The sequence below is a fragment of the Danio rerio genome, chromosome 3 (genome assembly GCF_049306965.1).
Source record: "Danio rerio strain Tuebingen ecotype United States chromosome 3, GRCz12tu, whole genome shotgun sequence".
NCBI classification, from domain to species: domain Eukaryota; kingdom Metazoa; phylum Chordata; class Actinopteri; order Cypriniformes; family Danionidae; genus Danio; species Danio rerio.
In genome coordinates, this window is record NC_133178.1 from 25,510,628 (window position 1) to 25,528,238 (window position 17,611).

General features: G+C 36.1%; 1 protein-coding gene and 1 long non-coding RNA gene across 2 annotated transcripts in view; one reads left to right on the forward strand and one right to left on the reverse strand.

Annotated features, from left to right (window-relative positions):
* Positions 1–16,543, reverse strand: part of rab40c (RAB40c, member RAS oncogene family) — a 35,434-nt gene extending 18,891 nt beyond the window's left edge. The window contains exons 1-2 of the mRNA NM_001040348.1: positions 16,303–16,543; positions 3,912–3,972 (exon numbers count right to left, since the gene is read on the reverse strand). Of these exons, the coding sequence (NP_001035438.1) occupies positions 3,912–3,972; positions 16,303–16,444 (203 nt within the window). The 5' untranslated portion in view covers positions 16,445–16,543. The remainder of the gene's footprint in view (positions 1–3,911; positions 3,973–16,302) is intronic.
* LOC141381204 (uncharacterized) overlaps positions 1–17,611 on the forward strand; it is a 28,589-nt gene that overhangs the window by 6,664 nt on the left and 4,314 nt on the right. The window contains exon 2 of the long non-coding RNA XR_012400999.1: positions 15,270–15,431. This is a non-coding gene — a long non-coding RNA (uncharacterized lncRNA). The remainder of the gene's footprint in view (positions 1–15,269; positions 15,432–17,611) is intronic.

Below are 17,611 nucleotides of genomic sequence, written 5' to 3' on the forward strand. Positions count from 1 at the left end.
GTGGCCCATTTGACCTGCTGACGTGGCGTTTCTTCTTTTCTCGGCTGTTTTACAGCGTTACTTTTGCATACAGAAACGAGCGCGTGTCTGCAGAGTTTTCTCCACCATGTCTATCATACATCAGCTGTGAGATCGCCGCTGCCGCTTATCAGTATCACTCATCTGTGAAGAACGCAGCGCGCAAAAGCCAATCGCAACCGTTTTTTTTGAGGGTGTGACCAATCAAAGGGGTGTAAGAGAAATAGACAATGATCAGAAATTGAGCTGGATGTTTATATTTGTTTATATTATTTGCTAAATGCTCGTTTTGTTTAAAGTTACAGTTTATATATCTGACTGTTTGTATTAAATGAAAAAATTGTATTACAAATAGTATATAAATATAAATATATTCATACATTTTAATACAAGAAATGCTGCTGTGAAGAAAATATAAAACTGTGTATGGAAAGCACCGTCAATGCACCGTGATTCACCGAAATATCGAATTGAACCGAATCGATGGCATGATAATCGTGACCGAACCGAACCGTGAGACTAGTGTAGGTTCACAGCTCTAACATGCTATAAATAAAAGTGTTTTGGGAGGTCTGAAGTGAGTAAATGAACCTGAGACCTTGTGGCGGTTCATTCCAGAGGTTGGCAGCAGAAATGCAGAAAGTCCTACCACCTACAGTAGTTAACCACAATTTGTGTACTGCAAGCTAATTGTCAGAGCTAGGTATGAGACGGAGCAGGGAAAATTCATTACGAATGGTAAGAAGATACTAAACCATGACTGGTTCTGAAAACTAAAACCACAATCCTAAATCGAATATGATAGGGCCTTAAAAATGAAGTAATGTGGGCTGATTTTATGGTAAATGTAGCTTCTTTAACATCAAAAAATACATGTGGCAGGAACTGATTTTGTATTTTTTATTAACTGGATTGTTAGTTCATGCTTTTGCATGTGTGACAGGTTGATGCCGCCCTCATGCTGCTGCACACATAAGAGAAAAGAATAGATGCTTTCGCAAGAGAGGAAAGGGAAGCTATTTTAAGATAATGAAAGACCATGAATTAAAAAAAGATGAACATGGATAAATCATGCATATAACAAGCATTGCAACCTTCCATCAAAAAAAGATCCGTCTGTTTGGATTTCATGGAGACTTTTATCATCAAGCTCGAGGAGGACATGAAAGGCATTTTAAACGGCCTATGAAAAGCGTTCCAAATCTGTCACATAAGAGGTTCCATTTCAGTTGGGATGCTCCCTTGAAAGGCAGCTGCCTACATAGACAGTAAGACAGAGTTATGAGTTCACCCAAATACATGATGAGTCAGACTATTGTGTTGGCGTCACAGCCTAGAAAAACGAGTTTTCCACTGTGGCACATCCGCACCCGAATAACCTTTCCAGCAGCCTACACTTTCAGTGAGAAATTTCTCGTACAGGTAAATCAGCCATAATGGACTGGAAAGTGTTAAATGTGTCTGCAAAAGTCTGAGGAAGTTTCCATTTTTGAAGATTGCAGTTTAGTGCTGTACTTTGGTAGTCACATCATCAGATATACCTAGCTATGCAATGTGCGTTAGTAAAGATAAATGTAGGTCATGATCAAAGCTCTGAGGAGAGACTCTATAAGAAGGAATATGCAGTAAGATGCCCAATTACGATAAAGCATTACATTAAATTGCCCAGCGCATTACTGCAGCCCACGGAAACTTCCTCAAGGGTTTTGAGAATTGCTCCTCGGGCTCTTACCACAGTGTGTGTTAACGCTAATGAGCTTGTTGTTTGTCTTCATAATGTGTAATTCTGCTGTCTAACAATCCAATGCCTTCCTGATTAGCAAACTTTTCTTTCTCTCTGGGGGAAGCGGGGCTAAATGCTTTTATGGATGTATAACAGTGAGAGGACTCCTTTCTCAGCCTCTTTCACTTAATGGAACTTTTGCTTATTTAAGATTTATGAGCTCTTGCACTTTTGCATTTTATATAAATAAATATTACATAAAATGTTATATTTTTATAGAAATACTTTTGTTAATACTTTCATTTAAGGACTGATTCTCATTATTATATAGTGGCTTATTATATACCTGTAATTAAGATATTGGTTGTTTAATAGTACGTAAAGTCTGCATGATCTTATTCTACATCAATAATTGTACTAAAACTAACTATGACTATTAATCATTAAAAATATAAATTAGGAATGAGACAAAATCATAGTTAAATAATTTATAAATAGCAAGAATGGTGTGACCATATTTGTATTGTAATAATTATTGCGAGGCTTATTTATCAGTTCTTATTATTTATGACTCATAAGATAATAAATATACATTATATGGATTTAAAATCAGCAGCAGAATCAAGTACATTATACTAGTATTATTATATTTTATATTGATATATTTTAAATGATCTATTAAAGCTGCACAATGTTGAAAAATTGAAACTGCTCTACTGTAAAACCCAATAAGTTAACTCAAATCATTTGAGGAAACTGATTGCAACAAACCAATCCTAATAAATTCGGTGAACTTAATCCATTTCAGTAAATGAAGCAATTTGAGCACATTAAAACTAGTAAATGAAGAGAACTCAAACCAACTGAGTACTGTAAAACCCAATAAGATAAGGCAACTCAAACCGTTTAGGTAAAAAAAAAAAAAAAAAAAAAACTAGTCTATATGAGTACTGTGACCTTTTTAAAGTAATGAGGTAAGTTGAAGTAATGAGGTATTTAATTAACTCATTACCTTCAACACGGAGTTCAAAACTTTTTTCAAATAAGTAGAATAACTTTGTCAATTTTGAGTTAACTACACTCATTTCATTTGATAAAGTTGACTGTTGGGTTTTACAGTGTTCATTTTATTTTTCTGCAATATAAATTGCGATTTGAACAGCTGTACTCGCTAATTTACGAGCAAGTCATTACATTTACATAAAATGTATTATATTAAAGATAAGTGAAATATGCAGTGTTTTATGGTTTTCCATAGAACTATATTTAGGTAATGAAATAAAAACTCAAGTGAAAAATAACACTATAGTCTTCATATAGTCTTCATTGTATGAATAATCCAATGATTCAATCTTTATTGAAGATACAAAAAAGGCTTACTTGTTTGTGCCTGAACACTTTAAACTGTCTTGTGTCTGAATGCTTTCACAGTCAGAGGCCTTAACCTGCAAACGATAAACTTTTACTCCTTTATGGTTGAAAACTTGCACTTCATTATAGTTAAACTCTACAGTCACTCCACATATATCTCATGTGTTCCAAACTGTGGCTTTTGGTCAACTATAATCCCAACATTGAATATGTGAATAGTGCACATTGCGCTATTGATGCTGAAACTATCTATTATGCAGCCCTATGACCTAATATTAATTTTATCTATTATTCTTAAACTACTAAAATAATAATGATGCGAAATAGTCTACTCATTTTCACTGCATTATAAAACAAATACCCGTTTTTTTTAAATACATATTTCATATATGGCATATTAATAAGAAGAAATTAGTATAGATATTTTAAATATGGCACATAAGCCATTGCATCCTTTTTATTGCATATTGCACCATGAAAATGACCCATCTCATCTCTCCTGTTGACTGGGAAATTACCCAACACTCTTATCCAAAAGGCAGTGGAGTGTGGAGTGAAGCCCTACCATAAAACACTAGGGGCTTTCACATGGGAGAAACCTTAGCATAGCTCCTAGAACCATTTGCTAAAGAAGCCAAAAGTACCCAAAGAATGGCTTGAGGGTAAATCAGTTGTTGTGGGACGAGTCTGTTGTCTAGTTGCAATAACTACCAAGTGCAAAAGCCCCTAAACAGAAGATATCATTTGCTTTTGCTTAAAGAAGGCAATAAGGGGGAAAACAATAGAAGTGACCACTCACCAAAGCTCTAGTTTAACTCTCCGTCCATCCAACAGGATCGTGGTTGTCTTGTAGTCGATTCCTGCAGAATGATAAACAGAAAACACTTAGATGAGGTTCTCACTGGTGTCTGTCTTTCATCAAATATCATGCATTGTTGTAAGCCAAATAGATTAATACTCAACAAAAAGTATCTGGAACTTGAAAAGCTTCAGACAACAGCATGATTGCATTAGGTGCACTCCCTAATTTAATTCCCAGCCAATCGGTCCTTTCATTAGAAGGCACTAAAGCTGAGATGGCCATTGTGATAGTGACTGTGCACATTCAGTGGAGAGCTTGACAGCTGCGAGCAATCTGCTGCGACTTAATGCTATCATCGCTGAAATGTGACCAGGACGCTTCCCATAAGGCGATTATCTCCACTGCTTATCTACTTTTATCATTCAAAAGGAAAAAAAAAAACTAAGTGAACATCGGACAGCTCCATTAACTGAATGGAAAGATCTGCATTTTGGGTGCTTCACAGCAGGTCTGCATTTAAACCTGTTTTTTTGCATTTTAATAGACAGCTCTGTTTCTAACAAAGGCTCACTGTGTCTATTTCTATATAGGCCAGTGTCTGTAATATTAACCATGCCAAGAGCACTTGTCTCAGCGGATCATCTTTTTGCACACTTGAAAAATCTGATTATCTGTGATGTTGACAACATGGACACGGACTTGCCCCCTCCTGTTTTCAGCAGGCAAAGGAGAGTGACATAATAAGGGTGGTTTTGGCCATTGCTTCCTCTGGTACATCAGTTTTAAAAAGGAAATCAACACGTTCCTCTCTGATTGCAGACAAAAACAAAGTCACACCCTTTTGTAGTCAATTCCAATTTGATATTAACTATTTACTTCCGGGAGAAGCAGAAAACGAGGGGACACAGCAAAGAAGGGGTGTATGAACTAAATAAAGACTACAAAAGGTTTTTGATAAACATTCTGAATACTATTTAAAATGTGTTCAGGTTTGGGGAACTATACAACTCTTTTCAAAAACAATTGTTGTTATCGTCTTCTGAATATCATTAATTTAAAAGAAGTGCTATAGAGTGTGGGGAACTAACACACACACATTATAAACATTCAGTTTTATTTATGACCTATTTTACATTATTTCTATGTGAAGTGAAATACACCAAAACCTTACTGTCTGAGTTCTTTTAACTCTTATTTTTTGGAATCACATATAATAAACACATACATATACTACGTAATATACATTAAGTTATATATGCAAAATAAATGCCATGCTAGAAAATACTAATATCACTACAACTGTTATTAATATTACTACGACTATTACTACTACTGACAATGATGTGTGTCGCGTTCATAACAACTCAAAAAACCCCAAGACTATTTGTTCCTATTAGTTTAAATAATGTGTGAAGAAATGGAATTAGTTTTGCATTAAACAGGCTCATTTTGACCTGCAACAATTTCATTGCAGTTTCTAAATCATGTTGCGCTGTGTCTGTTAGATCAGCAGATCGCATCCGCAACAGTGGAGTAGAGAGGTTTATTATCTGCTCTTGACACAGAAAGCAGGCCTACCTGAAATATTAAATTAGAAAAGGCTCAATAATGCACTGGACAGATCGTCAATGCACTGATTTCTTCCCTTTGTGCTGCTGTTTTGGAAGTGACCGCACATAGTGGAGCACTGTGCGCTGTGTCTCAGTGATGCATTTATCGATTCATTCCCGCACTAGTTGCGCACATGTGGCGTGCGCCACTCCAGAAAATTATTCTGTAATATTAAAAGTTTTCGTTCTCTCATCCTTCCGACTGAGTGTATTCTTCTGCGGGAAATACTTTCTGTGCTGTGAATAGTTTGAAAAGCCTGGCTCATTGTGGTCAAATTAATTGATTAAATTAATGAAAGTGAAACTGACGGGAGCAATATGGATTGTCATTAACAGAAAATGATTTAACCTATTACAGGCTACTCTGAAACTCTCAATATTTCAACTGTAAATTCATTTATATTGATATTTTATTTTATAAGCGGTCCTTGTTTTGAACTTTCTCTGTCTCACTCACGGTGAGGTTTGGCAAGAGATTATTAGGTAAAACTGGCCTCAGACGGTTTAGTTTAGTCTGTGTCAAACCTGCAGGAAAATATCAGGCTTTGCTAAAAGACTGATTATTTTACCAACGATTAGGGTCAATAGTGGTAGCCTAATACAGGTTTAAAAAAAATCTAAATATTAAAAAAGGAAACATAAGCTGGACCGCACAGCAGATCAACGTCATGACGAATGCTCAAATAATGTAGCCTAGTTGACAGCAAGCATCATGTTTTTAGTTAGATTGTGTGTCTGTCATATACAGTTGACCTATATCTCTGCTATTTTTAATAAAGAAGATATATTAATTAAGATAATCACTAGAACTACAGAAACAGTATTATGCATTAAAAAAACAGCATAGAATCGGGATCGGATCTCTATGGATCAATACTCAGAATTTTGGTATTGAGATCGAATCGGTTCCAAAAAAATAGTATTGGTGCATCCCTAAAAATCAACAAATTACAAAATACTACATTGCTCTAATTTTTCCATTAATTAATAGATTTTCACTAAGTAATAAAACGCATAGTTAATTACTTAATAAATAATATATCTAATAGTTCTAACATATAATAATAATAATAATACAAAAAAGAAAACATTTGTTTAATGATGTATTTTGTTCTCAAACATTAATTGAAAAGTACGCAGGCAAAAATTTACTTCCTTAAATCGAAGTTCCAGTTTCTGTTTTATTGTGCACCATAAAAATTTGAGCATCAAAATGGAGAAAGTGAAGAACGTGGCCATCACACTTTTTCAAGATCCTTTGATCATTCTGAGCCAGAGCATGTCTGAAGGAGGGTCTTCTTTTTTACGCTCAGCTAGACAGGCACCATAAGAGCTTCTGACAGGCCAACGTCGGCTGGTTCAGAGCCCATAGGCTTCATCCGTCCTCCATTATTCAACATCTACAAGGGAACGTAACAAGAGGGAAATGGCTCGCACTTAAAAAGAACCACTGGGGCCGATTTCCTGCTGCTCTCTTTCCTGCAAAAGCTTTGCTCTTAAGCAGGGCAGCACATCAAGCCAAAGGCACATCACACTTCCTTCCTCCAGCATCCCTCCTCCTTCGCTCTGGGTAATTGTATGGGCAGATGGCTCAGCAACACGGCCTGACAAGGGCAGTACGGTGTAATTATCATCTCAGGTTCCAGCTCTGGGCTGCAGGCCAAGACTTCCCTGCCCTGTTGAGTGAAGACAGCCTGAAGCGGCTAGTTTTGAAGAAGAGCCTGGAAGTGAAAGATCCAGCAGGATTTGTGGACACCTGAGAGGGATCAAGTGGACAGCGACACGTGCGGGCAGCTTTAATTCAATTTAAATAGCCTACCATCAAAAGGGTGGAGGAAATTGTACTGCGTCAACTGGCAAAAGAAGTCATAATCGGAGTAGCTTTTTGTTTTGTTTATTTATAATAACACATTCAGACGGCCGGAACTGCAATGTGCACAGCTAGAACAGGGTGCGACTGAATTTGTGAGCAATTTCAAAGGCTACATGGGCATGAGAGAAATTAAACAAACATGCCCGAGGCTCAGAAAGGTAGACAAGCTGGTTTCACACTGCATTTCACAGCATGTGTTTGTGTGCATTAGGGTTGGGAATCTATAGGGACTATCCGATATAATTCTGGGGGAGGTCAACATTCAATCTGATTCTAATTCTTAATTTATATTTTTACTATTTCTTTCGCTGTACAATTACATCTTTAGAAGAACTATACATTTTAAGATAGTACTGCAAATTTAAAAATCATTTATTTGAATAAAATAATTATTCAGAATGAACAAGTAAAAAGGAATATGAAAAGCCATTTACAAATAATAATTAAACAAACAAACATACTCCATAAAAAATGCATTCATTTTCCAGTAAGATAAAGAGCATCTCAATTTTCAGTTTATAACATAAAGAACATGTTATGGAAATAATGTGCAGTTGAAGTCAATGCTTAGCTCTCTTATGAAATTATTTTTGCAGATATTTTCCAAGTACTGATTTTTCTGTTAAGTAACCACAACTTAAAAAGTTTTAATAACTAAACTATTTTGTCCTTGCCTTGATGACAGTAAATAACATTTTACTAGCTATTTTGCAAGACACTAGTATTAGACTCATGAAAGAATCAAGTAAGCTTTAAAACATAGTAATGCTTCAATAGTTTGCAACAAAGTGAAGTAGGTCTATTTTACTTTAATTCACAACAGTTTTTTTTTTTAACCTGACAATTAAAAATAACATATAAAGCAGTAATCACAACACAGTGATACTGGGAAACCTTGATAATTTTATCTAAGGTTATCATACTGCCAGAATATTATACCAGCCCATGCCTGCAGATGAGCATCAAGGCATCGCATCTGACAACCATTGGTTTCTCTTTCAGCAGAAATGTGGGTGCACAATGCATCAGAAACACCGCGCCTAATTGTCCATCTGTCTAAATGAAGAGAATTCTGCAGCATGCACATGTGTGCCTATCGGTTTCTGTGCAGGCCAAATAGTCATAACCCAATTAGAATACAGAATAAATTTGTAACCTTTGAGAACCGATCCAGAATCGTTAAAAGAAAGAAATCACAATGAATTAATTTTTTCTCCCACATCTCCTACTTTAGACTTCAGTATCTGACCATTACCTTTTATCGTTTATCAGAAGATGCAGATACTCTCTCTCCTGGAAATATAATATAATATAAAATAACATAATATAATATAAGAGTAAGTGAGGTTTAGCTACAAGTCTGAGACTGTGACTATATATTAGGAAAAATCTATAGAACTGGTCATGATACAGGGCTAGGGATAAGCTACATGTTTTCAAAATGGTACAAATTATGTGATCATTTACTCTTATATTAAAATTTTTCAAAACCTGTTTAATATTCTGTCTTGTGGAAAACAGTAACTAAATCATTCTGGTCAGAGACATTTTTCAAAATATTCATCATCCATTTACGTTGCAAAAAAGAACTTAAACTACAAGGACTGCAATGACATGAGAGTGTGCATATCAATCTATGTAAATCAACTAACGGCCATTTCTTGGTGAAATACTTTTTTACTATGACTAGACCAAACTATAAAAATATTAAGCAGCACCTGTGCATGAAACCAGTTTAGTCAATTTACGCTCAAAATGTTTTTTAAAGCTCAACTATTTATAAAGATGCAGAGTCTTTAAAAAAAAGAATGTGACAGAGCTTTAAAGGAGATGAAAGCAAAGGAAATGTCTTAAATGAGGTCTATGAGAGGATCCTACCCTGCAAACTGTCAAACATCTAAAGCACTAAATAAAGCACCACCACTAAAGACATCAAAACCAATTTTTTTTTTTTTTTTTTTTTAAATTTTAAAATTTTTACTATTTACTCAAAAAGTCAAGTGGTTTAAATCATTTAGCTTTAATGAATTTCTTTCTTCTGTTAAACACACCAAAAAAGATATTTTAAACAATGTTGGAAACCAGTAGCCATTGACATCCATAGTACACTGAAAAAAATATTCAGAGGTGATTCCTTGGATTTACTAATTACGTTAAGTGGCTGTAAACAATTTATTTGGGCTGAATTTAAACAAACAAATTTAGTTGAATTTTATTCAATTTAATTTGTTTGTTTAAATTCAACACAAATAAATTGTTTGCAACAGTTTTGCAGACATCATTTTTTCAGTGTAGGAACAAATAATTTAGGTCAGCTGTTGGTTTAAATGATCTCCTTTTGTCTTCAACAGAAGAAAACTATTCAAACAAGTTTGGAACATGTGAAGGAGTAAGTGAAGTAATTTCATTTTTGGGTATCTAGACAGACCTCTCTAACCAAGGTTTGTTGGCAATTGACCACCATGAGTCATCATTAATATTAAATGATCATGAACTGCAAAAGTCCAGTAGAATGCTAAATTATTAACAACACCACAGATTGAAGTGGAAAAAATGACAGATCAAATTTCTAAAGGTTTCTAAAACATTTTTCAAAGTTTCCATGGTTTTAGCCTCAATAAGTCACCAAAGTACAAAGTGTTACAGCAATGCTATTCAAGCCAAATTGCTCTGTCGATCACTAGCAACCCAACCAAGATGTTTGCATCTGCAACTTTAGACTGTAAATATTTACAGTTGTTCACTCAAAGCCAGAGCAAAGACAAATCAATCAGAGTAAACACCAAAGACTCAATTTGTATGAAAACAGACTGCATTTTAACAAGGCTTCTGAGAACCCAGAAAATCTCCAGAAAGCAAAACTGCATGTCATTTAGCTCACGGATTTATCTAAAGAATACTACAGGGACAGTCCCCTTGAGGCAAACTGGGGTTAAATGCCTTGCTCAAGGGCACCTGCAGTATGGGAACTGAACCCACGACCTTTTGGTTGACAGTATAGAACTTTGCTCTTAAAGGCATAGATCATCTAAAAATTAAGATTTAAAATCACCCTCAGGGCAATCCAAGATATAGGACTGCTTTTTTAGAAAATTCTTTCCATTTTTTTTTTAACCTTTTTTTTTTTTGTCCTTGATGATTCATAAAAGTCAACGGCTACCAGCACACAACGAGCCAAAAAACATACAGGCAAAACAAAACGAATCCCCGTGACAACTAAAAATATTTTCTGAAAAGCTAACTTAGAAATAACATTCAGTGTATTGTAATAGACCAATATTTATGTTATTTAAAATGCATCCTCAGGGCCATAGTGTTTTTACATGTACATTTTTTGAGATTGATTTGCATTAAGAACAGTGGTGTCAGCTAACAATCTCCTTTAGGCCCCATTCACACAATGAGTGACTTGCAGTGGCGACTAGCGACCATTCACTTCAACAGAAAGAGAGCATTTTCGGGTAACCTACGTCTACGCCAGGGCTGCTCAACCCTGTTCCTGAAGATCTATCTTGCTGCAAATTTCAGCTCCAACCTTGTTCAAACATACCTGAACCAATTAAATAGAACCTGAACAGCACTTGATAATTTACTGACAGGTGTGTTTGATATTGGTTGCAACTGAAATCTGCAGGAAGGTAGATCTCCAGGAACAGGGTTGAGCACCCCTGGTATACGCAATCGACATCAAAACAATATCTTTCTGTAAATATCACTATAAACAAGGGTTGCACGATTAATCGAAAAAAGATCATGATCTTGATTCAACCCTACACACGATCATAATTCAGCTTTTCTACAATTCAGTCAATTATATTTTCAAGGTCAGAAAGAAGGCTACATATATAGGCTACATTGCTAGACCAAACTATAAAAATCAACATGGACACCTCCAAGTGTCACATACTGTATTTATAAAGTATAATTCGCCCCAAAATGTCCTTTCTGTCCTAATGTAATGACGTATTCATGGTCAGCTCAGCTGTTTGTTTACTACCGAGAGGACACACATGCTCCTGTGAATGAAGACTACATTAGTGAACCTGCATAGTCTGTGAATAACAGGTAATAAAGTCGTAAACAACATTCAAATTGTTGCACAGAGTGATCGTTTGGGTGCCGTGTCGGAAGTATGATTTGCATGTATGTTTTTTCCTCAGTGATGTTTCCATGACACGAACCCCACACGGCAGTGAAAGGGAAACCAGCACGCACATCATTTTAATGATCATATCGCATAGAGTTATGATTATGACAAGCATTTGATTTTCCCAGAGATGGGTTGCGGCTGGAAGGCCATCCGCTGCTTATTATTGTTGTTTTACCATATGTTTAAGTAATATCAATAATAATAGCCTACTCATATTAACCTATATATTACATCTACAGAATCGTGATCTTGATTTTAAGCAAAAGAAATCGTGATTCTCATTTTTGCCAGAATCTGTAAATGTTACCCAAGTAATCCGAGGATAGGAACGCCTACTAACGACTTCAGTCACCACCAAAAGCAATAGGCAGCTACAAAGTCAATAGAGGCATTAAAGTTCTACTGAAGAAAAATCAGATATCTACACACTAAATGGCATGAGGTTGAGTAAATAAACAGCATTTTTGGTCAAACCACCCATAAAAGGATAATTTTACAGTTCTTGATACAAAGAAAAAAAAAGTTCTTCTAACATTTATAATATGTACTATATAATTACATGATGTTTAAATCACAATCACATCATTTTTACCCAACACTCTTAGCTATTCTGCCTTTGACGCAGTCGATATCTCTACATACCAAATACATAACTCGTGTGAAATAAGTCTTGCAACCATCTGAGCACGTCGGAACGGCATCTCCCTTAGGGTTATATACAAATATCTGCAGTGCATTTTACCTCCACTGAATTCTCAAATGCCTCTCGGAGCCATCTGTGATGATTTTGAGTGATTGGGCAAAGCAACTCATTTGAAGCTGGACCGGCGAGTTCCCCTAGGACACTTCAGACAAGAACCATCACTGAGAAATCTCTCACGCCCATAAAACACACACTGTTCTCTAATAAATTCAGCCAACAGGATAAACAGCAGCTCAAGTGAATGAAAAGGGACAGAACAAGAGCAACGCAGCTCCTATTTGCCCGCACACATGAGGCTCATTTGGATATATGAGAGGCATATCAGTCTATAATTGGTCTATCGGCTCACAAGCTTCAGTCTAATGACAGAGCATGTGATCTCGTTACGGCAGATGGAAAGCTGTGAAATAAATCAAATCAAAAGAGCTTGTGTCTAAAATTGCTCTTGGTGGTCTGCTATGCTGACCTTTGCAATGAAAACCAATATACAAACAAACTTCAGACAAGTAATATATACTTTGTGCGATTAGTATCCTATCACAGCTTAAGAACATTTACCAAAAACAACTTGTGCGATAAATAAAACAGGCCTACCAAAATAGATTTTTTTTTAAATGATACAGATTTATATTGCACACATAATACCTCAATTCTTTAAATACTGGTAGGTATTCAACGATTACAGATTTTGGTTGCATGATTATAGTCTGAGGAATAATCACGGTTTCACAGTTATCACGATTATTATGATCACTTTTGATCAACTATTTCAAAATTGTTTAGTATTTTCCTTTTGTATTTTTTTCTCTTTAAAGTAGAAATGCGTATATTCCACAGCCTACAAAGGATGAAGCTGACCGGTCAGTTCTGGTCACGTGACTTGTGGCATTCTTTTAACTAGGTGCATCTGGAAAACGTGAGTGCAGCACGCGGCGTGACACTGCCAATATGCCTCGATTGGAAATAACGAACTTGCGTGTGCAAAAGACAGCCCTTAGCTAATAGCCACAGCTATAGAAAAAACATGCCCTAAATCCAGTGTACATGCGTATTGTGTACAGGCTCGGAACTTTAAACTAGAGCACAGCTGGTATAACTTTTAGTTGCAGCAGTTTTGTTCCATGCAGAAATGCGGTGTTAAAAATCCTTTACGATTAATTGACCATGATGAATTAAAGCACGGTAAATAGTGAAATCGGTTAATCGTCGCATCCCTAAAAACCAGTCATTCTCATTCTCAAGTGAAAAGTAATCAAATGTGTGTGAACACTGAACATGAGGAGCTTGACAAATGCAACCTAACGATTACTCTTTGTTCAATTTCTAAGCAAAAATTCTTAAAAAAATTCCAAAAATTCTGAGCGATGAAAAAAATGTCTGTATTTATTTAAAATAGAGTTGCTATAATCCCCTTAAATGTGCACTCATCAGTACAGGTGTCTATCATTCTGTTGTTTTCTGTAGTGTGTTTTTGTGTGCCGTTTCCTCCATTTCTTTTCTAATGGCAAAACAATGGCCCTCTGAGGTTTAACACCCTGTATTCAAAGCAAGTGTTGGTTGCATGTATACAGAGACAGATTTTTTAACACATTCTCAAAAGCCACATGTGTGAAAAAACTTAAAGTACAATATGACTATGAGCTATACCCAAAAAACGAATCATAAATCAATAAATAACTGTAAAAAAAAAAAAAAGCAACTTTTCAAACTGTTGAAGAACATAAGTAGCTAAATTTTAACATTATTAAAAAATAAAGTGCAAACATTTTGAAAAGTTTCCAGAAATTTACCCAATATATTCCACTCCTTTACAGCCCTATTTATTGTGGTCACAAAAAAATAAATAAAGAAGTATACAAGTATTATTTTTAAATGATAAATCACCTAAAAATGAACATTCTTTTTAGTAGCGTCAGCTTATACAGGTTTACAAGCTCATGCCTAGGCAGAGTTGTTTTCACAACTATTAGCTGAAGGCGCTGTGGATTAAAAGTAAGGTTGTTAAGTAACATTTATATACTATATTTGAGTTTGAACATACTTCATGATCTAAAAAGTACATTCTATATATTATGAATGAGAGTAGTTGGAATGGAATTTGGATGTACTACATTCACAATTTGTCATTATCACATGACCTACCCATGCCAGATGCATCACTTTACTGCAATTCATAAATTCTCTTGAAAGGCATCATGGGATGGTAAACTGTCTATTGGATGTGCATTTCAGAATCTCGCCAGTAGTCACGTGGCTACTTCTTGCCTACTGTAAATTCAGACATGCTGTACTACTTGGCTTGGGCTCACATTAGGGTCGCACAATATATCTTTTCAGCATCGATATCGCAATGTGCGCATTCGCAATAGTCACGTCGCAAGATAAACAATGTTAAGTCGGATTTATAGTTGACAAGGAGCTACAAAACATGAGATTGTGGAGTCACTGCTGAGTTTAACCATAATAGAGTGAAAATGTATCATTCACATGTGTTTTTAAGGCCTGTGACTCAGCATTTTAAGAGAGTATAAAACATTTGGGCTCAAGGAAATTATGTTTGGAGGTGTAACATAAGAATTGCATTTAATTATTTATACAGAATTTTATATGATTTACGGAGAAAGAATTCTTGCTTTGAATTTGTCATTTCTGATCCAAATATCTACATTTCAAACCGAAAATAAGATTACTTCACTTACCCAATTGGTAGATAATTATGATTGTTTTAAAGAAAAACCTTTTAATTTTGACTCAGTTTGACTGGTAAATAAAAGTGAACATAGTAAGAAAACCTCAGATTAACTGTCAAATACTGCTAATCAAATCATCTTGTGAAACTGTAAACAAATCACAATATTTATCACAGGAAAATAAAATATCACAACATCAGATTTTACCTTAGCTCACAAACAGATTTTTACATATTTTAAAGTAGTAAAGTATGCAGTTTTTTAACACTAAGGATTATAGTTCAAAAAGATACATGCATATTTAATTGTTTTGACTAAATTCCATTTAGGGAATCACATGGTGCATTGGGTAGCACAGCAAGACGTTCACTGGTTCGGGCCCAGGCTGGGTCAGTTGACATTTTGGTGTGGAGTTTGCATGTTCTCCCGTGTTCACGTGAGTTTCCTCCAGGTGCTCCGGTTACCCCACAGTCCAAAGACTTGCGGTACAGGTAAATTGAATAAGCTTAATTGGCCATAGTGTGTGTGTGAGAATGCAAGTGTTTATTGGTGATTTCCAGTGTTGGTTTGCAGCTGGAAGGGCATATGCTGTGTAAAACACATGCTTAGTTTTGGTTGAACTATTACTTTAAATGTCCTGTAATCTGATATTGTAACATAAATATATAACAGTTACGTTATACAATTAAAAATCATATTTAATTTTACTATAGTGTTTTACTGTGCTCTTTTAGATTTATATGAAGCTAATTTGCATTCTTAAATAATTAAATAGCAGTAGTTAGAAAGTTGGACTTGTAACTCAAAGCTTGTAGGTTCGATTCCCGAACAAGGCACCTAATCTCGAATTGCTTCCCGGGGTGCTGGAAGCAAAAGCTGTCCACTGCTCCAGGTGTATGCCAGGCTGTGACTGCACTTGGATGGGTCAAAAGCAAGAACCTATTTCAAGTACGGGTAACCATATACTTTACAATGCTCACTTCCTTCACACACACACACACACACATATATATATATATATATATATATATATATATATATATATATATATATAAAATTTTTTTTTTTTTGCATAAACCTCACCAAAAATGTAGTGCATCTAAAATAGGCAAAAGTTAACATTACACAATCCTAATCCTATTGAAGATAAAGAGATCAATAAAATATTGTTGGCTGCTTTTCTGCCTCACTGACACCATAATATGACACCCACAGTATGACTCAACACACTCCCACAAGAAAAATATGCTACATGTTAGTTGATAAACCTGCACAAACATCAATAACCTGAATGGATCTGTATGCGAGATGTGTAGCTTGTGCTCTGCCTGAAGATATGTGGGAAGTGTTGAATAAACTCACCGCTGCTGTAGGCATATGGAGACTCAGCAGATCCGTCTTGAAGGCTATCCAGGATCTCTCCCTTGCCCACGTCGCTGTCTCCGACCAGGAGGAACTTGAGCAGGTAGTCGTAGCTCTTCACAGGGCTTCCCTGGGTGCCCATGACTACTCACATCAGAGAGCAAAAGACAGGAGACCACTGAGTGTGTCCCTCTCTGATGCCAAAGATGGACCCCTGATTCCTTCAGAGCCCTTGTGTCTGGTCTATCTTTAAACTTGTAAGACGAAGGGGAAAATCAAACCATTTCCCACACTTCCAGTCCAAATGCGGGAACACAAACTTGTTTATAGTATATATATAGTCTGTAAAACGTCCAGCTGTGTTCAGTCCTCCGAGCTCAATGTTGTAAAACAATATGAATCATAGGGTGTATAAATACATCAATGGATTGCGAACAGCTACAGTTGGGTTGTTTACATTGTTTCAAACGAGCTTAAATCATCATTACCGACTGAAAGCTAAAATAACACGCGTAAAATCAATCACAGAAACGACATTCATGGCCAGTTATTGCTGTAGCAGAAAAGCAATTGAGCTATCGAGCTAGTGCATTGTTAGCATGAAGCCTGCCAAGCTGTCAGCACAAAGAAATAATTTCATTACATTTTTTATAATCTACATTTTTATCGGCTATGACAATATTATCAATATGAATGTTTACTTGTATTAGTAAAACTAATTAAAACGCGTCCAATTGGGGTTCGTTGTTCAGCTGAAGTAACCCAGCATCGGCTAACGCTAATAGCTAGTTACAAGCATAGCGAGTCAACAACAAGCGCACAACATTGATTTTACACCATAACTCCAGAGTTCAGCATAAACCCGTCACGAACACAATCTATCCCCGCTGGAAAGACAGAAAACAAAACTTTATCTGACGAAAGGGAAAAGGATATCCACAGTTAGCTTAAGCAGTTGATGCTAACGCTTCTGGTAGAAATCATGGCTCCTTTTCTGTTTTGATGTGAATAACAAAGATTCATGCAAGTTGACGCTGCTCCTCTCGGGATCTCTACGCGCTATCAGGCGGTTTGTTTGGGGCGAGGCGAGGAAGGCAAGTTATTAAACGACAATCCGTCCTGCTGGATATGATTGCATGCGCTGTAAATTCTGTCGGATATCCAAATATGTCCCATGATCTCTCGCACAGGAGAGATCACACACACTGTCACGCTGAGCTTTCACCTCTGCGTACTGCTGCGCTCTAACTGACTGGACCTCCCCCTACACGCGCGCACGCGCACACACACACACACACATGCACACGCG